This window comes from Lepidothrix coronata, unplaced genomic scaffold, assembly GCF_001604755.1.
Source record: "Lepidothrix coronata isolate B3197 unplaced genomic scaffold, Lepidothrix_coronata-1.0 Scaffold28, whole genome shotgun sequence".
Lineage (NCBI taxonomy): Eukaryota > Metazoa > Chordata > Aves > Passeriformes > Pipridae > Lepidothrix > Lepidothrix coronata.
Window position 1 is genome coordinate 5,199,265 of NW_016690208.1, and position 20,979 is coordinate 5,220,243.

Sequence of the window (20,979 nt, forward strand, 5' to 3'; positions counted from 1 at the left end):
ACCTTCCACTAGCCCAGGTTGCTCCAAGCCCCATTCACCCTGGATTCTTACCCTGCCAGCTTCCACAGGGCAGTGTGAGGCCATAGGAGAGTTCTCCTTCAGGGACACATATTACCACGACAGGTCTTTATAGCAACTCAGGCCTTCAGCAACAGGCTAAAAATAGTCAGCAAATACTAATAGCAAGTTATTCCCTACTATTGCCACACATGGATGCACAAAACTTCTAAACTACAACATGGTAATGTCCTTCCCAGCTTGGGATGTCGCTGTGCCACGTGAAGTACCTTCCTGTAGATTCCTTCAGTTTCTAGGAGAAAAAGAGCTTCAAATTAATAAATGCAAAGACCACGGTCTAAAAGTTGTGACTGCTTTGCACAAATATACTTTAAAATGAGGGAAAGCCTTTTTTGTTTGAGTGGCAGGAGAACTGAGTGTCCATGTCTTCCCTTCCCCAGCCGACACTGTGCAGGCTCCGGACTCACCAGTGGTGCTTCATCCTCTTTAATGTCCTGCTTTTCCACGTGCTGCTCTTTGGGGCGGATTTACTGGAGGAATATTTCCTGCACTCCTTTCCTCTGTCCTACACCGATGCAAAGACTCTGGAGATCAGGGAGAGGGCCAGGAAGCTGGACATGGATCCCCTAAAGGCCAACCTCTCTCACACTGTCAGCAGTGCAGTGACATGCTCGGACCAAGAGCTGTTTTTGCTCATCCTCGTCCACAGCAGCCCAGGAAACAGGACAAGGCGCGACACGATCAGGCAGACGTGGGGCAACGTGACAGACACCAGAGGTTACACCGTCCTCACTCTGTTTGCTGTAGGAAAGGCAGCTTCAGAAAGCACCCAGCTGGAGATCAGTGAAGAGGCTCACAAGCACAGGGACATTATTGAAGGCTCTTTCATCGATTCCCCGCAGACACAGACACAGAAGATGCTGCTGAGCGTGGAGTGGGCGGTGACTTTCTGTCCCCGGGCGAGATTTATCCTCGAAGCAGACGAGGACGTGTTTGTGGGTGTTCCAAGCCTGGCTGGGTACCTGCTGAGCTTAACACAACTAGAGGACATCTACCTTGGGAGGGTCGTTCATCAGGGAGTGCCTGACAGGGACCCCCAAAGCCCTGCCTTCGTTCCCACCCATCAGTATCCCGAGGAGTTTTACCCGGATTTCTGCCACGGCAGCGCCTTCGTCATATCCCAGGACGTCGCCCGCAAGGTTTACGTGGCTGCCAAGGAGGTGCCACTGTCAGTGCCCCCAGATATTTTTGTGGGAATCTGTGCTAAGAAAGCTGGGATCACTCCCATGCACAGCTCCCGCTTTTCCGGGGGGAAGCACATCAGCTACAATCGATGCTGCTATAAATTCATCTTCACCTCTTCCAACGTGAAGGAGGACGAGCTATTTAAAGCCTGGGAGGAAACAAGCAGCGGGGAAGATTGTTCCTTGCTGGAAACCTACTACAGCCTGGTGTCCTGCAGGGTTCTGACCTACATTGACAAGTTCAAGCAGTTCAACTTGGATAGAATAAAAAATGAGGTTCTTCATTTTGTCAATTAAGGTTTAGCTTTGGCGAAGAAAGGCTGAATTTTCTTTTGGCAGCTGCTTTATCCTGTAACATTCAGCAGTAATGATGCCCTCCCAAAGTTAGGTCTCCTCCCTTCAACAGCAAATGAATTCCCAGAGCTACAGTGTGTGACAGCAGCAAAACTAGATGTACTCTATGTAAGTACCTACAAGTGCATGCATATAAGTAAAGTAGAGTATTCCAAGAAACTCTGTCTGTCTCCACTGTTTTTCAGACTTCTGAGTCCTCAAAACACCTTCTCCACTTCTTATCCAAGTGAAGCATCACCAGCTTCCAAAGAATTTTGTACCAAAGGGGAAGCTTTCCACTCACAGAAGGAGCTGCTTCTGAGCAGGCTGGTTTACAGCACTAGGGAAAGGGAGAGGAACAGACACTGAGCCAGCATGGAAATGGCTCAGGGAGATTCCAGGCAAGAAATCCAACTTGCCTGTTGAAGAATCTTGTATTTCTGCCAGTCATGGCATCAGAGACACACTGACAAGGCAGCTCCAGGACACAGAAGCACACTGGACACAGCACCAGCAGCAAGGTCAGAACAGATTCACCAGCAAACTGGTAACACCAACATTATTAAAAGTGGAAAAATTCCCCAAAGCAGGAACAAGTCCCAGAACACAAAACCCATCCACACCTCCCTCCTCCAGATAAACTCTTCCATGTCCACTCTTTCAGCAGCAGAAGGACCAGCTGGTCAGGTCTGTCCTACAACTGTGAGACACCCAGGTACCTCTGACAGCCCCAGCTACTCTTCCCACTGGGATTAAAGGACTTGGAGGTGTGTTCCCAAGGACCCACAATTCTGAAATACCAAGTTATTCTGCTTGTTAACTTTGGCCAAATGTTGAGTTTTGGTTTGGGGTTTTCTGTGTGGGTTTGTTTTGTTCTTTTAACTAAAAGTTTAGCGTGTTACCTCAATTCTCCTTCTCCAGCATTCCATTTCTGGTTTTTCCTCCATTATCTCCACCTGTTACTTTAAAGAGGGGATGACAGAGACACTTATATTTTCCATTTATATCAGATACAGCAGCATGTAACCCAGATGGCAATGTACAGCATGGGCAGGGAACTGCAAGTGAATAATAAGGGGGAAGTGTGTGATCAATTGATCAATGTTGAGCTCCAAGCTCAATAAAACAAAGCATATGTGCATACATAAAAAAAATCCCCTTGTTTGGCATCTCTGCCTATTCTAAAATATTGTCTTTGGCAAATGTACTATGCAAAGCAGATGCTAAAGACTGAGCACACAGAGTAGCCTTCAAAAGCAGCAGCTGAAAACACACATGGAAGAGACTCATGAATTGCAGAAAAGGTTTATATATTGATTTCTTTTACTGAGGTTTGTAGCATATGGCTCATACAGAGCGACCAGCACACAAAGCCACCTAAAACAACAAAGTTGAACTGCCCAAAACAAGTGCAAAGTAAGGACTTCTATACTCTTTTCATTTCCTTGTCAGTGCTTTGATGTTTGTTTTCTGGATGCAGGACTCGTGAAGCTCCACGTTCTCTATTTACAAACAAGACACTGTGGTACATTTCTCACCAGCAGATAGTTTTGGGGCACATTTGGGGTGCAAGCAGCAGCAGTGTCATGGAGGAGGGCAACTTTTGTCCATCTTGGAGCAGCAAGGCAGATCACTCCTCTCAGACACTCAGCAAACATGAAGGGATCCTCCCCAGCTCCTCTGAGCCCACTTGCACTCCTTGGCAGCGATTTTTGGCAATAGCAGCTGCACCTCCACCTCCCACATGCAAGGAGAGAGTTCCTGCATGACTGGATCCTCCTGCTTCCCTGGCAGCACAGGGACATGAGGTGAGCATTGCCAGAGTCATCCCTGACTGACACATCACTAAAACAAGCCCCAAAGCAGCAATTCCATGGTTCATTATGCTCCCCCCTCAGCTATTCCTCAAATATGTCCTCAACAAAAATAATATATTTGATATAAAGTACACTGTGGTCTCTGTTTATGGACGAAGACACATCTTGATTCTCTCCCACAGTTATCTGACACCTTCAAAAGAAGATTCCAGCTTCCTAAGGTACATTTCCATCCTCCTGGTTCATTCACACCCTCAAACACAAAAGTTTCATGTTCTTACCCCTTTAACTCGGGCAACTAAAATCATACATTTCTTTAAATAACACTTAAAAAAAATTCATCTCTGTTAAAAAACGGTATAAACAATTAAAGATTTGGTTCTGAAGTAGCTTTGTAGTGCTACAGCTCAGGCTCCTTTTGAGCCACTAAACTGAGCTGCCACACCACGTTGCAGCCAAGGGAGACAAAGCTCCAGTTTGGTTTGATCCACTACAGCATTGATTTGTTTTCAGAAGGGCTACAAGGTTTGTTTTTTAAATCCTCAGCATAAGATGTAAACAATATTTAGGGTTATTTATTCAAGCAAGACTCACATCCAGCAGGTTGAGAACAGAAGAGAATCCAGTTCATACTCCCTCATGTGGACAGAGTGTGGCTTATTCTCAGCAACAGGATTCTGACAGGATAAAGAGTGTGTTCCATGCAAGTGCCAATTTTGGCAGATATAAAAAAAGAATTATTTTTTTTTTTAAAAAAGATAAACTATGGCAGCATCTGAGGTTACAAACCTCAAGGTGTTTTGGTGTTTGGTTTTTGCCTTTTTTAACTGAACTGGAACCTACTGAGAAAACACGATAGAAACTCCAAATCCAACAACAATTTAACCAGCCACCAAAAAATTCTGCAAAATCAAACCCAGTCAGTAGTTGGGAAGTGCAGCAGTTGGGAAGTGCTTACCTGGGTTGTCTCATGACAGCACACAGGGAACTTCTGCTGTGACATTTATGGGGAAACATCGAATAGGCTTTAATTTGCTCTCATGACTCATTTCCAACAGAGTCAAAATATCCTCACATTCCTTTAAAGAGACAACCTAAAGACACCCCACTGTGGAGAGTCTTTACACCTTGTACCTCAACCCCTGTTTCAGGAACACATTTTGCAAGACACCGGTGACATTATTCTGCTCCTTCCACAGCTGTGGTAGAAACTGCCTTGACATAGTAAGGGCCCTCCTGCAGGTAAGCCCTGAGCCTCAGGTAATACTGATTCCCAAAGATCTCTGCAATTGTTTTGGAGTTTACCAGGGCCTTCACCAGTTCGTATTTAGCATCCTTGGAAGCTTTGTCAGGCTCCACAGATCTGTCCACAACGTACTCCACAAACCCCGGGCTGTGCAGCATCAGCTTCTGGGCCCATGGTTGATTTGCAATGGCCTAAAAACAGGAAGAGGTGTGGGAGATGGAAAACATCTCGTTTTAATCCCCCAAAAAGCAGTTACACAGTAGGTTCTTCGGCAAACAGCCAAGGAACAGGAGAAATGAAATGAGATACTCGTTGCACACAGTGGTTCCACAACTCGAATCAAGCAGCAGGGTCTAACACTGCACAACAAGCCCAGCTCAGTGCTGATCTTCAAAGTTTGAAGGGAATTATCACAGCAGTGCCTCTGGGATGGAGGCAGCACCCTGGAGCACAGCTGTTGCCTTTTTTAACCCTCTCCAATTTACTGGAGACATTACAAACATGACGTGTCTGGTGCCTTCTTTAAACAGGGAATGCAAGTGGGGCACAGGGAAAAAGGCCTATTTCTGACCACTTCTGGGCTTCAGCAAGAATTCTGGGGCATTAACTTTAAAAAAAATCGATAAATCTGAGACTGAAGGGCAACACAGTTCACTCCCTGATCTTTAAAAGCAAAAGGTACTTACAGTGAACACTCGTAAAGCCCCACAGTGGAGGTCAGGGAATGGCTGAGTGCTGATGCTCCTGAAGAGTTCCAGGGGCTGGCTGGACAGGGATGTGAACCAGGATTCTGTCATCCTTAAAAGGTCTTCTGTCTGCTGCTCTGGCTGCACAAATCACACCCAAAACCAAAAGAGTTTGATTAGGATTAGGAAAAGCTTTCAGGTTTTCAGTGTATGTTCAAATGGTTTCCTCGCTCCTGTAGAGCTCCACCATTAAACCCAGATGGCTGGATCTAAGGAACACACACAGGGATTAGAGCAGTTGCCACCATCCCTTTAAGCACAAGGATATTAACCTGTTTATTCTCATTCCCTTGTCAATGAAGTCTTGACTTCATATTTTATAAACATTTCAGAACACCTGGTTTCTTACAAAGTCAACCCTTGAGCAAACGAATCAGGGAATTTCTAAACAGTAAAATCAGTGGCTCAGAATACTAGAGAGCACCACTTCTACCCAAGCCAGAGGCTTCAGAAGATCTTCTCACAATTACTCAGGTATAATAACAATTTCATTCTAGTAGATTTAAAGGAAAAAAAAGAACAAACAAGCACCAACTTACAGGCAAGTAAAGAAGAGATGAAATGGCATCCAAGCACCGCAGCCGTAGCTCCGTGGGGGCATTCTTGGCCTGGTGCCCTATTTTGCTCAACAGGTTTTGGAACCTACTTCCTTTCAAAACAAAAGAAAAGTGCTTCTAATTAATTGAGTCAGACCTGTACAGGAGTACAGAGTTACCCCTCAGTCCCATTAGAAATGTATTTATTAGGTAAATACATTTTTCAATTCTTTTTACACCAAATCAATCCACTCTTGTGTCACACTGAGAAAGTTTTATTTTAGAAAAAAGGTACTAACTAGTTTTCTGTAAAACCTGTTTGCCTTCCACATTTGATCCCAGGATTCCCAGGGTGTCCACAGCCACTCCAATCATGGTTGGATCCTGACTTTCTGCCATTTCAAAGACTTTTTCCATGAAGACAGGGTATCGCTCACAGATCTGCTGGGGACTGTCTACAACTGCCAGATTCCCAAAAAACTTCACAAATCCTGAGAAAACAAAGACCAAAATAAAGCACTGAGGGGAGAAGCAATAACTTCAGCAATGACAAAACTAAATGTGGGATTGTTTTGTTGCTAAATTTATATTATCTGAACAGTGTATAAAGACAGAACTAAAGGAAAAGCCAAAATTTTGTCAGTTCCTTAATTCACAACCTTTACATTCCTAAAAAAATTCTACAATAACACAAACTTCAAAAGGTACAGCACTTACCTGTACTACCTCTGTTAATGAGGAATATTATTCATGTGTCAGTCTTGCCCTTCAGCATTTTTTATATATATCCAATATTTTATATATTGAACTCTTTCTATATTCCAATCTAATATTCAAAAATTCACACGAGCTTTCAAAAGAGAGGCTGAACAATTCGACTCATTAACTAAAGCAGGCAGTAAAGCCTGTAAACAAGAAGTGCATGATGTTACCTGGCAAATAGAAGCTGGAGAAAGGATCAGACTCTGCTCCAAGGATGATGTTTGAGATTTTATCAATCACTCCTTGTTGAGCCAGGTACTGCCGGCCCTGGGGGGTGTGGGCCAGCGAGGTCACCATCTCTATACAGGTGGCTCTGGAACACACAAACACTTAGTTTGGCTTGCTTTAGAGGGGGTTTGAAGTATTCAGTGATTAAAAAAAAACAAAACAAAACAAACCCATACCTGTAAGACAAAATCCAAACAAAAAACCAAAACAGAAATCACCCCAATTGTTAAACACTCCTCCAAGCTCACTCAGCTCTTACTTGAGGTGCAGGAAAGAATTTAAAGTGTTTGTACTGCAGCCAAACAATTATCACACTGGGGAAGCTTCACCTCAGCTCTCAGATTAATGTATAAAGTATTTTACACTCAAGGAGGTTTAAGAAGAGGCAGATAAAGCGTTTTCCTGAAAAGGGTTTCACAAAACCCACACACAAATGTGTTCACAGAGTGTTATTTTAAGACTGAATATCAGAGTTTTACCAAGCCCAACATACCTGACCAGCACATCCTCTCCAGTGAGCTCCCCAATTAACTCAGATATTAACCCACTGTTTGCACAGTAATTCAGGGACTCTGCTGACACTGAAGAAATCTCCACAATTAACTGAAGAAAACAAAAAAAGAAAGGATGGTTTATAAAAACATTCTAATGATAACAATTCACAGTAACGGCCAAATACACCTTATAATGCTGATTATCAAATAGAGAATATATCAAATAGAGAATTTCATGATGTTTTCATCATTAACCCAAAGGTTTGCCTGAAATATGTTTGTAAGGAGTCCCAAGTTTACAGCACATTTATTTCCATTCACAGTCAGTTTTCCCTCTGCTATTCCCATTAAGCTCTAAAATGGCTAAATTGTGTCATTTCTTCTTAACCATCCACCTCCAAACTGACACACTTGGCATCTCTCTCATCTCTTCCCCCTCCAGAACTTTCGGCAGCGCTTCACATGCAGAGGTTAAGAGACCACAGCAGCTATCTGAATTTTACTTTCAGAAAGTTCACAAAGGCAGTGATAAATGTTGATTTAAGAGCCATAAAGCCCAGGCTGTGCCTCAGACCCCCCAGGGAACTGCAGCCCCACCTCGTACACTCGGTACCGAACGATGTCACTCGTGGCCATGACATTTTTCAGGTCACTCAACAAACTGCTCACAAACAAAGCCTCCAGACCTTCTTGTGTCTGGGCTATTCTGGACAGGGATTTGATGGCCTGGAAGCAAAAAACATGAGCTTGGTATTAAAAATAAACAATCAAAAAAAAAAATAAATCCAAGATTATCAGGCTTATGTTCTTTATTAACTTATTAAGTCTAGTGACACTTTAATTTTAATTACAAGTCATTTTTTGTTGATGAGAGCTAGTTGTGGTTATTGTCATCCAAGTGTCTGGCATCAAATTCTGATTTACAAGTTCACTTTGGCACCAACATCTACTGGAAGATGACAGTTCTGGGTAAATTTCCTGTCACAACTAAGCAATTTATCCTAACATCTTTCAAGCACCACAAGTTCTCTTTTCCTCAGGGAAGGGCAGAAGCTCTTCATCTTGGACACATGGAAAAGGTGGTTTGTGCAGAGGAATTAACAACAAAGCCCATCTCACCTCCTTGGCCACTGCAATCTTCTCTCCCCCGATGCAGTTTATTATTTGCCGTAACAGCTCCAGGCTGTTGAGAATTTCCATGACAGCACCTGGGTCTTCAACAATCCGCCCAACCTGAGCAAATAATTAGAGAAAATAACATTAAAGCGAGCTTTTTCCACTGTGAGGACATTCAAGCACTGGAAGAGCTCCACAGACAGCCACAATCACCATTCTGGGATCAAAATTCCACTGGCCAACACCCTGAGCAGCTGCTTTTAGCTGAGCGTGAAACTTCCAGAAGCCCATTCCAAACCACAATCTTTCCAAACCACAAAAAAGAGTCTTTTAAATCACTGCAAGAAGTGTCAAGTTGCCACAGGCTCTTCCTCTTTGCTGTTTACACAATATTGCTTAAAGTATGCCAAATATAAAAATGTTGCTGCTTTTAATTCTTCCAGCACCTGCTGGTGGTGCTGGCCGGGAAAGCTTTAGCCATAAGTTTCATTTACAAGTTACTTTTGACAGGACAGCTTTATACATTATAACTGAATATCATAAACACACTGCACAGTGTGTTTATGCACAGATTATCCTAAATGTGTGCGTGTGTAAGAGCATAATTCTTGCAGTGCTGTGGACCTTTTATCACAAATTAAGGCATGAAACAGCAGTGAGAGCTGAGGACTGACCCAGCCTGGCTCCACACAGAGCTGGAGGAACCTCCGTACCTGAGCTATGGTGAGGATCTTCACGGAGTCCTCGGGGTGACAAAGCCCTTTCTGGAGTTCTTCCCGGAGGTTCTGGATCACGTACAGGGGGTCCAGGGCCTGCAGGAGTCTCTCCAGGATGGAAACGCACGCGGACACCTGTTCCCTGGGCGGGATGGAGAGGAAACCGAGCCCGTGAGGAGGGGGGGGACAAGGCTGTGCCAGCCGTGCCACCCCCACCCTGAAGGAGCCGAGGAGGAACAGGAACAGCAGCGAGGGGGTGGCGGGGCCGCTCACCGGTCATTGGCGCTGAGGAGGGCGAAGAGCGCTCCCAGGTGGTGCTCGCCGAGGCGGGCGCGGAGGGCGGCGGGCGGCACGGCCTGCAGGGCGACCCGCAGGGCCCGGAGCTCCTCGAGCGCCGCGTCCCGCCGGGCCGCCCGCTCCAGCAGCTCCACCGCCGCCTCCGCCATCTTGGCCGCCCCCTCCGCCATGGCCGCGAAAGATCGCGAGAGCTCGGGCCACCCGTGGCGACGGCCGGGCAGGAGCATCGCGAGAGCTCCACCAGCCTTGAACAACGGGTGGGCGGGGTTATCGCGAGATTTCCGCTGCCCTTAGCAACCGCCGCGTCGTTGCTAAGGGCTCCTTTCGCGTCTGCAAATGTAAACAAATGTCGGCGCACCACGCCCCGTCTTGGCTCCGCCTAAATCGGGCGTGGTCAGAGATGGGCGTGGCTCTGTTGACTGGCGGGGCGTGGCCCTGCTGGGGGTGTGGTCCCGCTGAGGGGTTGGGGGGGCTCGGCCCCCGATGTGTTCGAGCTGCATTTTCTCACCTTTTGTGGAACATAACTGGTGTCCTCAGATAACTTCTACAATAGTAAAGAAAAGAATAAACAATATCTTCTTTCTAAACTATACTGTGTGTCTGTGTTTAGAGAGCTCCTAAAATCGGGTCCCAGAGCAGACCCCCTAAATGGTGTCACCCTTGCGATGGGGGGATCTGGAGGGGTTTGCAAGGGGGGCAGAGCCGGGACCCTCTCAGCCCTAGGGACAGCTCGGCCACTGCAAAAAAACTCGGAATTTGTTTCAAACCACCTGAGAAAATGTCAGTTTTTCGACCCCTGGACAATTAAGTGAAGGAAAGCCCTGCAGAGCCTGGGGCTATTTCACACCTCCTGAGACCCCAAGGTGGCAACGTGTCATCGGCACCTTCCAGACCACAGAGGGACAGGTTCTTAATCCAGGCTGGAATATGTTTTACAGTTTATGGGAGCTGACAGGAACCCAGCAAAGTTACAGCAGGAACACAATCAAGTTACAGCAGGAACCCAATGAAGTTATGGTGTGAGACAGAGAGCAGCGCTCGGTTCCTGCTTGCTGGAGGTTTTAGGCACAAACAACACAACAGGACTTGGCAGCTGCCTGACAGTTTCTATCCAAAGAGTACAGAGCCCTGACAACATTAAATCTGAGAAAATAACTGTTTTATGGATGGGAAATTCAAAGCAAAAGTGACAAGTGGCATCAAAGGTCTCAGAGCATCGGGGACAGCACAGGGAGAACTGAAGAGTACAGAGCCCTGATGACATTAAATCTGAGAAAATAACTGTTTTATAGATGGGGAATTCAAAGCAAAAGTGACAAGTGGCATCAGCAGGTCTCAGAGCACCAGGGACAGCACTGGAGAGAGAGAGATTTCCCCAGCACACTTTGGGGCAAGAGTTTGATAATACACCACCCAGGGGTTTGTTTGTCCCTGCTATGGTTGGACCCCGCTTTTGGGCAATCTGCCCCCCAACCCTACGGGTCAGGCACATGCAGAGAGGGAGATGCCAAGGCTCGGGGTGGCAGGAGGGGTCAGAACACTGTGCTGTCCCTTGTACCTTCCCCAGCCCCTCGCCGGGCAGGCAGGCGGGTACCAGGCTGGAGGAAGAGGAGGAGGAGGAGGAGTTAGTGCTCGCATGGGCAGCCTGCCCAGGCAGCATTCCCAGCTCGGGCAGAGCAGGTGGAGGGACGGAGGGGACGGACATGGAGTGGCTGAGCCAGCGCTGCCCGTTGCCATCCGCTGCCCAGGGCTGGCCCCGGCCAGGCCGGGGCACTTTGCTGCTGGTAAGTGGGATGGGGGTGCTCCGGCACCGGGATGGGGGGGACACGGCTGACCCTTTGGGGACATCGACCCGCACCAAACAACCATGGAAATACCTGCCTGTACCTCTGTAAGGGAACCTCTGCACGGATCCATCTCGCAGGAGGAATGTCCTCCCCGTCTCTGCCGAGAGCACAGCAAATTTCCAAGGAGGTTTTTTTTTTTTCCACTTGCTCTCAGGAAGCTCAGGGCAAACTCAGCGTTGCCACGAGTTGTGTTTGGGTGGTGTTGTTTGTTGGGGTTTTTTTTAACACAGTCTCATCAAAACTAGGCAGAAAGTCCTAACGTGGTGATTCTAAAGCTGTTTTTAGTTCAGCAAAGCCAAAACAAATATTGCAGAAATCTCTGAGTCTCTCTGTCATTTTGCTGTTCAGTTCTTTTCAGTGAAGTGCTTAAAATCTGACGGGGTGTTTTCAGTTTTGTTCAATATTTTGGCAATCACGAGTTTATTTGGTTTATCAGGCAGAAATCCTGAAGTTTCACTCCTCTTTTCCACCATCCCTTAGCAAATACAATTATTCTAGGGGAAAAAAAAAAAAAAAGAGGTGGAGGTCTTTTATCTTTCTTTTCAGAGATAAAAAGGAGGGAAACATCCCTCCCAAAAAGAGTGCTCATATTTGTACTGATATTCCATCATAAATAGTCCTGGGGATTTATGCACGTACATCTTCCGAGAAGATTAATGATCTCCAGGCTGAACAGGTTGGATTTTTTTCCTGAGCCAGGAGCATGATTACATTTTAATCTGGAAAAATAGGTACACCAGCGTATCCCTGTTTGGCTTGTAATTCTCTGAGTAGCTCCTGGGATTTGTTGTATGTTTTTTAAATGGCTTAATGGGAAAAAAGAGCACAGAAGGAGCTCTAAAAATTATTACAAGGAACCTTGTGATAACAAAGAATATTTCCTCAAATGGACTGGAAAAGAGGAGACAAGCAATAGAACACATCAGTCATTTTCCAAATGGAAAAGAGCTCTTGACTTTGTGGTGACAAGAGAGATTTTTAATTCAATCTTTTTTTTTTTTTTAAAAAAAGAATTTGACATTGACACTGCAATGGGAGGATTTTCAGAGGACAAAGGAGGGTGGAAATGAGGGGGGGAAAGGAATATATTCTTAGTCTTATAAGCATGTTTTAATCACTGTAGCTGAACCAGGGCCAGATGCTGTTTGTGTCAAAAACAAGACAAAAGACAAAGGGAAGAGCAGCTGTGAGACCCTGCGAGTGCTGCAGCCCCGGCCGGCCCCATCCCTGCCTGTTCCTCAGCACTCCAGATTCCTCTCCCTCTCCAGCAGCATCCCTGCTGAGATAATGATATATTTTTATGAGTCTGTTTATGGCATGTGAGCACAAGCAGCAGCCACGGGGCTTGCCAGGAATCACAGCTAATGCACAGCAAAACCCACTTGTTGCTGTGCCCTGCCAGGCCACGGGGAGAGCGGTGCTGTTTGTGCAGCCCTGCAGACCTGGGATGTGCCATTAGGATTTCTGGGCCCAAAAGGATCCAATTTCACTGTTAGTATCAGGTAATTTGGATGAAATGAACTTAAAAGCTGTCTTGAAGTCTTGCCCTCCCTTGCAGGCTGTAGCATGGCCTGGGTGGGCTGCACGGCAGCCGTGGCAGAGGAGAATAATCATCCTGGGCTGACAGGGCAGGATTAGAGCTCTCTGGGTGCACAAGCTGGGGCTCTGGTCCCCCCTCAAGCTCCAGCCCAAATCTGTTTTCCATGGACACACTATGTGACACGCTGCTCTTCTCCTTCCCACATCCCCAGGGAGGCAGAGGGCCCTGGCCCCCCATTTCCCAGAGGGATGGATGTGCCTCACTCTTGGCACATGGCTGAAGGGTGGCTGCAGGATGTGTCCTCAGCAGGAAAGATGTGCTCGGTGTGGGAGCCCTTCCCTTCTTGTTCCTTTTTTTTTTTTTCATAGAAACATGTATTTATTCTTCTGTGGAAAACCAGTCCTGGCTGCTGAGCCATGCAGGGGGGGCTGTAACCCCTGTTAGTCCAGGGGTGACCTCCCACAGCCGAGGTCTGGGCACCTCTGGGCTGATACAGCCTCCAAACTGCCCCTCTCCTGCCCCAAGCTTTTGGCACAGCATGGGATTGTCCCCTTTGGAGTGGAATTAATCCCTTTATGAGGATGTTCTCCCCTAAATCCCAGCTGCTCACTGCAGTGTGGAAAGGAGCCTGGAAATGTCCCTCCGGCCACAGACAATGTAAATGCTGAATTTTCCAAAGTGCGGTGTTTCCCCTCCCACCCTCACCGGTGTTCTTCCCACCCCCGCTGGTGTCTCCTGCAGGTGCTGACGCTGGCAGTGCTGATGTACCCACTGCTGAGGGGTCTGGCCCTGCAGCTCCACTCCGCCCTCACCGGCAGCTACATCCCGGGGACCAGCTCCATGGCCTTCATCAACTGCCTCAACGAGCAGATTGCCAAGGATATTGCAAGGTATGGAGATGTCTCTCCTGCTCATCCCCTTCGGTGGGTCCAAAGCTGCTCCTTGTGGAATAAAACTTTCCCCGTCCCTCGAGAGGACAAAATACCCCTGTGTATTTTGCATTTCTAGGGTGGGGAGGCCCCGGGACAAGTTGCCCAGAGAAGCTGTGGCTGCCTTATCCCTGGCAGTGTCCAAGGCCAGGTTGGACAGCGCTTGGAGCAACCTGGGCTAGTGGAAGGTGTCCCTGCCCATGGCAGGGGGGTAGAATGAGGTGACCTTGGAAGGGTCACCCTTCCAATCCAAACCATTCCATGATTCTCTGATACCAGAGCATCGCTCCTTTTCACTGACACTCTCTGTGCCACAAACACCCTTACCAAGAGCTGTTCTGTCTCAAAGAGAGCTGACAGTTGTCTCTGAAGTCAATGCCATGGTAACATCAAGTAATTCTCAATTTATTCCACTGCCTCTCACTTTCAAGGCCCTTTTTAAAGCCATGGCCCTGAGTCTCTGTGTCCTCAGATGGACTAAGCCCCAGCCCCTTGTTCTCTGACATGCCACAGTTTTTCTTCTTCTCTAGAGCAGCAGACAACAAAATGCCAGGAGGGGTATTTGTAGAGAGGGACAAAGCACATGCCAGGCAAATACAAAAAAAAATGAAAGGAGGTCCACAACAAACACTGGTGAGGTCCCACCCAGGATCTGCAGAAACTTCAGGGAACGAGGGCTTTACCTCCATCTTTTTTTCACTCTGTTTGAATATATGAGGTACTTTGCATGATATTTTGCATGCCGAGTTTTTTGCACACATCTGTCAGTGCCTGACTCAATAGATGGTTTGTTCAAAGTCCTGAACCTGTGTTGACTGGGGAAGTGTTTATGATGGACCGTGAAGTTTCCTGCAACACCTCCTGCGCTGTTTTCCCTGCTCCCCTGCTGCTTGCCAAAAACCCTCCTGCTCCAGTAAAGCGCTCCCAAACAGTCGTTCAGGAACTGACAGGCTCCTGAAAGGGATTTTGTGTCACCTTAAATACTGCAACTGTACTAAGAAATTCAAATAGAATTATGTCTGCACTGCTCCGTGTCATCCAAAAAAGGGAGTAACTGTACATGGCTGGTGAAAAGAGCCTCAGTGCCTGAAAATGCCTCATCTTTTTGCTTTGCAAACATTTTCCACTCTTTGTTCCTCATCTTGCAGGGAAGGGAGAGGAAATAAATCACTCCCCATCGCTGAGATATTTGTACTTTGGTTGTGGTTTTACTGGTGGAGTGATTGTTCCTTTGTTCTGGAATTTGGATGGATGAGCCATGGTTGTAGGGGATGACACAGGGCCTTACGCTCATTTTCCCACACACCTTTTTCCTGTGCTGTTTATTCTTCCCTTGCATTGCTCAGTGCAGCACTCGCTGATGCCACGGTCTGCAAGGGAATTTTCCACTGGTTTTAGGGAAAAAGGGTTCAAGCTTTGCGAAAGCAGAATAGCTACAGGTAGAATTCAGCACCTGAAGACCTTCTCACCTCTCCCCTGTGCCCTCTGGGGGCAGTTGACCCCCTTGGTTGGGTGTTGTGGCCACTGTCCCTCACACAGCCTACCCCACACCTAATCAGCCTGTCAGGCCCCACTGCTGCCTTAGGTCTGCGTGTATCATTTTCTTTGCTTTTCTGCTTATTAATATTTAATCTGACTCAATTCCGATTCTATTGTGAGGCAAGGACAAAGAAACACGCATTAAGTGCCCAACCCAAAGCTATCATGTATTATGCAGTCGTTTTCCACAGATCACATTCAGCTTCTTATAATGTTCCCCTTTCCCATGGTGGCCACTTTTTCCTGCTCAGCTTGCTAAAACCAAGTTCAGGATCTCAGTTTGCAGGGGCAGAGCACCCAAACTGAAAGGCTCCTGTGCTAAAGCGACTTGCAAGTTGCAGGCAGCAAAAATGAAATGATTTGTGCCATGTGTGACACGACAGTCACAGCAGGGGTGTCTCTGCTCGTGCTGCTGCAGTTCGTTGGTCTGAAGATTAACTCAAGATGCTCCACCAGCACTAAATGCCTGGAACTGCCCACACATGGTGAGAGCAAACAACCCTGAGCCTCCTCAGACGCTCTCCCCTCTGGCCATGGTCCCCTGAGCCACCAGTCCATGTCCATAACCTTTGTCTGTAAACATTAAACACCATCCCAGGAGTTATCCATGTCCAGGCACTGGTTCTCCAGTGAACTTCTGGAGTGGCAAGATGTTGTAGGATCATTGGGAAGGGCTTCTTTCCTCCCAGCAAGAGCTCCTTAGAGTTTGTTTGTAGTCTCCTCCAGATTGTACCATACCTTGAATGTAAGGATAAAAAAACTTTAACTTGCTCTGAGCCAAAAACATCCTGGAGAGAGTTTTGAATTAGAGCAGAAATTATTTGGAATGGGTTTAGTTCTTTACCTCACCAAGAGTTAATTTTTGCAGGTTTTTGAATCAAGCCCTCCAATATCTGATAACTAATGTCTCCTCTGCAGTTTAGGGTCCTCTAGAAGTTAAATGTTGCATTGCCAAAGCCCTTGGTACGAAGTAGTTCCTGGGGAGGTCAGTGTTAAAGAAAACCGAAGGTGAGGTCACTGAGTGCCCTGAACGAGCTCCCTGCAAGGGCTGGGGCTGCATCTCCCTGAGAAGGGCCAGGCATTGCTGTGGTCACAAAACACATCATTTGCCCCTTTCTTCTAAAAATCCACCCTGAGGTTGCTTCAGTACTCTGTAATCACTGAAATATCACTTCTGCTGGCAGAGCCAGGCAGCTCTGCAATAACAAACCAGCCCACAAGTAACGGAGGCTGCCGGAGGGAAGGAATTTGTTTGGGCTTCAGATTTCTAGGACATTTTGGGTAGAAAAACCTTGATGTTGTTAATTTAACAAGATCCACATTGAGGCTGCTCTGTGAGGAAGAGGCACAGTTTGACAGTGTAAATACATGAGCTGGAGACAAACCCCTTCCCGTCCATCCCAGCCCCGGTTCTTGTGGCCCCACAGCTCAGTTCCTGTCCTGGTGTCCCCACAGCCAGGGGGGCACAGGGATGACACTGGGCAGGGTCCTGGCACCACCTAGGCCAGGAAAAACACCCAACCTTCCTTCTTGGCACAGAGGGACAGCAGGGACGGTCCCAGAGCACTGTCAGGATGGCCTGAGCTGAAGCAGCTCCAGCTGAAGGTCACCTTTGCCTCAGCTTTCTCAGGGTAATAAGTAACCCGAAATTCCATGTCTCCTTATGTCACAGCTGCTGGTGGCAGTCCAGGGTAGCATGAGGGAATATCTGGGGTTGGGCACTCAGCTGGGCTGGCACTGACTCCCCTCCTGTCTCCCCCAGGGCCATCATGGACAAGAAGCTGGCTGCCCAGGTGAACATCCTGCCCAAGAGCTCGGCCTTGTAAGTTGGGCTCAACATTCCCCAGTGGAGGAGGCAAAACCAGGCTTTTCTGGGAGGAAAGGAGGAGGTGGACACCCCATGGCCCTGGGCAGAGGAGGCAGTTTCCAGAAGGCTGCTGGGTCTTTGTTGGTGCAGATGGGGGAGAGGAGCCTCACCGTGCTCCAGGCTTATTAAGGAGTGCAGATGCTCCAACTGCCCACGGGGACCATTTGTTTATTGGTTACTTGGCTACAGGGAGATCCAGCAATCTAGGATTTATGGTCCTGAGGGCACGGTGCCTGTTATTAGAGGCTCTAAAAAGAAGCCCAGAGAGGGACCAGAAAAGGCCTTTACAATCTTAAGCAGCACTTTCAGGAAGGAAGACAGACCAGTATCTTTGACCTTGAAACACAACCTGCTCTGCAGGTGCCCTCAGCTGTCCACACAAAGGGATTGCACTTGTAAGAGGGGTTAAAGAGCAAAGCCCCAAAACAGCTTTTTCCTCATAGGAACACCCTGGCCCTGCCAGAAGAGGGGAGCAGATCCTACCTCAGCCTTCCTGCCCCAGGGGTCCCCACAGTGCACCCCTCAGGCTCTCCCATAGCCAGGCACAGGCTGCTGAATTAGGGCAAACCCAATGATAACCTTCTTCCCCTCGTCCTTCACTCCCCATGAGCCCCAACAGCCCGAGCTGAGTTGCTCCTGCACAGCCCTGGCTGCTCCAGCTGGTTTCTGCTCCGGGCCCTGCTCGGGAGACACCGCGACGCCTCCGAGTCCTCCCGGCACAGGAGCCCAGCACGCAGATGAAATCACCACGGCCTTCTGGCAGTGCTTGCAAAGGTCATATCTGACTCATGAGAAGTGCATCTCCTCTCCTGCAGGGAAGGAGGGGAGGAAAGCGGGATGCTGCCGTGCTCAGCCTCCCAAGCACAATCCCTGCAGGCGCCGTCCCACGGCCGCTGCTCAGGGCAGGGCCACCCCCAGACGCCCATAGACACCCCAATCCCAGCAAATTTGCCCTGGCATCCCCCCTGGGCAGCTCTCTGGAGGCTGGCATAGCCAAGGAGTCTCTGGTCCATAAATCTGGGGTGCTCAGTCACATGCTCAGCACTTTTGGGGCCAGCGATGCTTCTTGAGCCACTTTGTAAAGAAACGACCACGTGCAAGAAAGCACCAAGCAGGGAAAATAACCCTGGAGGGCCTGGCAGGGCTGCAGACAGAGCTGTATCTGCTGATGCTGCTTTTCTTTTAAATCCAGGTACTTCTGGAAAGGGGAACTGGAAGAATCCACTGAAATACTGCTGGTAAGTGATCGTTCCCTACCTCACCAAACGACCATCACAAATGGCCCCAGCAAGAAAGGGCTGCAGGGAGGTTGGGGGAGGGTGGCACCAACCTGTCCGTGGTTTGGAATGTACCCAGGGATCCCAAACACCTGTCTGTGGGCAGGGCAGTGCTGGATGGGAGCAGTGGAACTGCAGGTGCAGGATCTCTCTGTCCCTTTCCAATCTCCCTTGGGCTCTGTTTTGGTGTTTTTACTCTCCACAGATAGTGAAAACCAGGACGTCCAAAATAGGGGAATTGTCCAACTACGTCAGGTGAGGCTCTGGCTCTGTGGGAGCACTGGGGATCCAATCCAAGGTAGGCTGTCCTCTCCTGCTCAGGTTTGGGAGTTCCTTGAGCCCCTTCCCACCCAGGGTGTGGTGAAGTGCTCCCACTGTACCTGTGAGCCAGAAAAACCCAGAGGTGGCATCAGCAAAAAAGAAAAGGTTGGCAGAAATACCAACTACTGGGCTTCAACCAGCCCCTCTGTGCTGGATACGAGGAGGGATCCCCCTTCTCCTCACACAGGTTATTCCCTGGCAGCCTCCTGGCAGGATTTCCTGCGCTCCCCAAGCCCTGAGGGGCGAGCACAGCCAGCTTTGGGCCAGACCCCCGGCGGTGGGCTGCTGCCTGTGGTAAACCCCAAACTCAAAGAGAAATTCCCACATGGCAAAAAGAAGCTGTGGGTGCTTTGAAGTCCGTGGGGAGTGCAGGGCAGGGCTGGGATGAGCGGCTGGGAGCCGAGAGCTCAGCTTCCTGTGCCGGGAGCAGGGCGGGACTGTGCTGACACTGCTCCTCTGCGGCTGTTTCCACTTTAGATCCATCCATCCCTTTGAAATCCCTGAGATCATCAGCCTGCCTATTGACCAAGGAAACCCTCTCTACCTCAAATGGATCGAGGAAAATGTCCCACGGGACTGACTGGAAAGGTCACCTCAGTTTTGGGAGACCGGGCGGACCCTGCTGAGCCATGCGGGTCTCCCTGGGCAGGCAGGACCTACCTGTGAGGAGGCAGCTTCTGCCTTCTTGGGTTTGCTGTAACACAGGAGTTTGGGATTGGGAATTTCACTTGCACTGGAAACATCCCCTCCTTGGCCTGACCAGGGAGCACTGAGCAGCCCAGAGCTGGTGCAAGCTGAAGAGGGAAAGGCTGCTCCCTGCACCACTGCGGATGAGGAGACAGAGATTCTCATGTCAGGATGCTGCAGCATTTGGGGGCTCTTTCATGCTGCCAGCAGCAAATTCCTTATGGAAGCCATGGCCTGGCAGCCCCTCCAGTTCCATGTGTGCCCATAACCAGTGCCTGAACCCTGCCTGGCCCCCCTGCTCGTTCCCAGCATCCTGCCCCACTCTGCCTCCCGCTTCCCCAGCCCCGAGGCAGCAGGATGTGGCCGGGCACCCCACGACGTGCCGGCTCCCGCCCTCTCCTGCTGTCAGGAAACGTGCTGCTGGAGTCTCACAGAACCCAAGGAAGCAGCAAACTCCAGCAGATGCTGCAAGGAACTACCAGGAGCCACAAGCAGCACATGTGTGACCCTGCCCTGCCATGGAGCTGGGGAGAGCTGGGATGAGCTGGGGAGAGCTGGGATGAGCTGGGCAACTTCCATGGCCAGTCCAGGGAACCCAAGTGCCAACAGGACCAGGACATTGCCCCAGCCCTGCATCCCTTACCCCAGCCCTGCATTCCTTACCCAGCCTGAACGGTGGCTTTTTGCCCAGGCCAAGCTTAACCTTGTAAAAAGATGCTCATTAATAGTTTAATGGGATATAATTTATAGAATATTGAGGATTTATGTGACTGGGAAGGGAATAAACAGCAGCGTTTCTTACCTGGGCAGGCTCAGGGTGGTCACAGTTTGCTGTGTGGTGTCCTCAGTGAGCTGGGCAGGAGGAAAGGCCCGGCCTGGGCTTGCAGTGACTCTCTCCAGACCAGTGCTGACGGATGCTCCCACCTGGCTCATTCCAGGTCCCTGGAGAAACAATCCAGGGCATTCTGCAGGCACTGGGAGCTGTGCCTGTGGGCTTGTGTGGCCCCATCAGCCATGAGAGGAAGCAGGAGGAAGGCTCACAGGGGCAGGAAAGAGAAGCCAAGAGGAAAAATGGTCTGAGCTCTGAGAGGAGGAAACTTGGCAGTGCCAAATGTGAAGGCAGCACCACCCCCCCAGACCTGCACTGCACCCAAAGCTAAGCTTTGTTTAGCCCTGTCAGGGCTACGTGTGCAATGGGTCAGTTTTAGGCTAAGATTAAGTGGATGGGGCCATTTGAGACCTCACCAATGAAGGCAGCTCCTCTCTACAAAACTCATCCCTGCAAGGAGTGTCCCTGTCCCCCGCCGTTCCCTCACTCCCCACCTTCATCCCTTCCCACCCTTCTCTCCCTGTGCTTCCCAGCAGCACCTCCCAGGGGAGGACACACCTCACCTGGCACAGAACACGACCCAGCAGCAC

The 20,979-nt window shown here is 48.9% G+C and overlaps 3 protein-coding genes across 5 annotated transcripts in view; 2 read left to right on the forward strand and 1 right to left on the reverse strand.

The window, feature by feature from the left end:
- Positions 1-384: 384 nt before the first annotated feature.
- On the forward strand, positions 385-2,668 carry B3GALT4 (beta-1,3-galactosyltransferase 4). The gene has a single exon (XM_017810381.1). The coding sequence runs from the start codon at positions 441-443 to the stop codon at positions 1,557-1,559; it is 1,119 nt and encodes a 372-aa protein (XP_017665870.1). The 5' UTR covers positions 385-440; the 3' UTR covers positions 1,560-2,668.
- Positions 2,669-2,884: 216 nt separating this feature from the next.
- Positions 2,885-9,722, reverse strand: PSMD5 (proteasome 26S subunit, non-ATPase 5). 2 transcript variants are annotated; one of them, XM_017810380.1, is made up of 11 exons: positions 9,530-9,722; positions 9,254-9,398; positions 8,544-8,657; positions 8,022-8,150; positions 7,424-7,533; positions 6,873-7,015; positions 6,240-6,431; positions 5,944-6,053; positions 5,345-5,485; positions 4,718-4,849; positions 2,885-4,089 (listed from the first exon to the last, which is right to left on the reverse strand). In XM_017810380.1, exons 1-11 carry the CDS (start codon positions 9,700-9,702, stop codon positions 4,003-4,005), a joined length of 1,476 nt encoding a protein of 491 aa, XP_017665869.1. In that variant the 5' UTR covers positions 9,703-9,722; the 3' UTR covers positions 2,885-4,002. The 2 variants fall into 2 exon arrangements, with proteins under 2 accessions (XP_017665869.1, XP_017665868.1); XM_017810379.1 differs by having other exon boundaries at positions 2,885-4,849.
- A 1,479-nt stretch (positions 9,723-11,201) lies between these two features.
- CUTA (cutA divalent cation tolerance homolog) overlaps positions 11,202-20,979 on the forward strand; it is a 14,517-nt gene continuing 4,739 nt past the window's right edge. The window contains exons 1-6 of one of the 2 annotated variants that reach the window (XM_017810404.1): positions 11,205-11,337; positions 13,682-13,830; positions 17,171-17,230; positions 18,468-18,513; positions 18,758-18,807; positions 19,351-20,788. In XM_017810404.1, coding sequence (XP_017665893.1) covers positions 11,257-11,337; positions 13,682-13,830; positions 17,171-17,230; positions 18,468-18,513; positions 18,758-18,807; positions 19,351-19,453 — 489 coding nt within the window. In that variant the 5' untranslated portion in view covers positions 11,205-11,256 and the 3' untranslated portion in view covers positions 19,454-20,788. Of the gene's footprint in view, positions 11,338-13,681; positions 13,831-17,170; positions 17,231-18,467; positions 18,514-18,757; positions 18,808-19,350; positions 20,789-20,979 lie in introns of those variants that run through there. The other variant, XM_017810405.1, reaches the window with a different exon arrangement.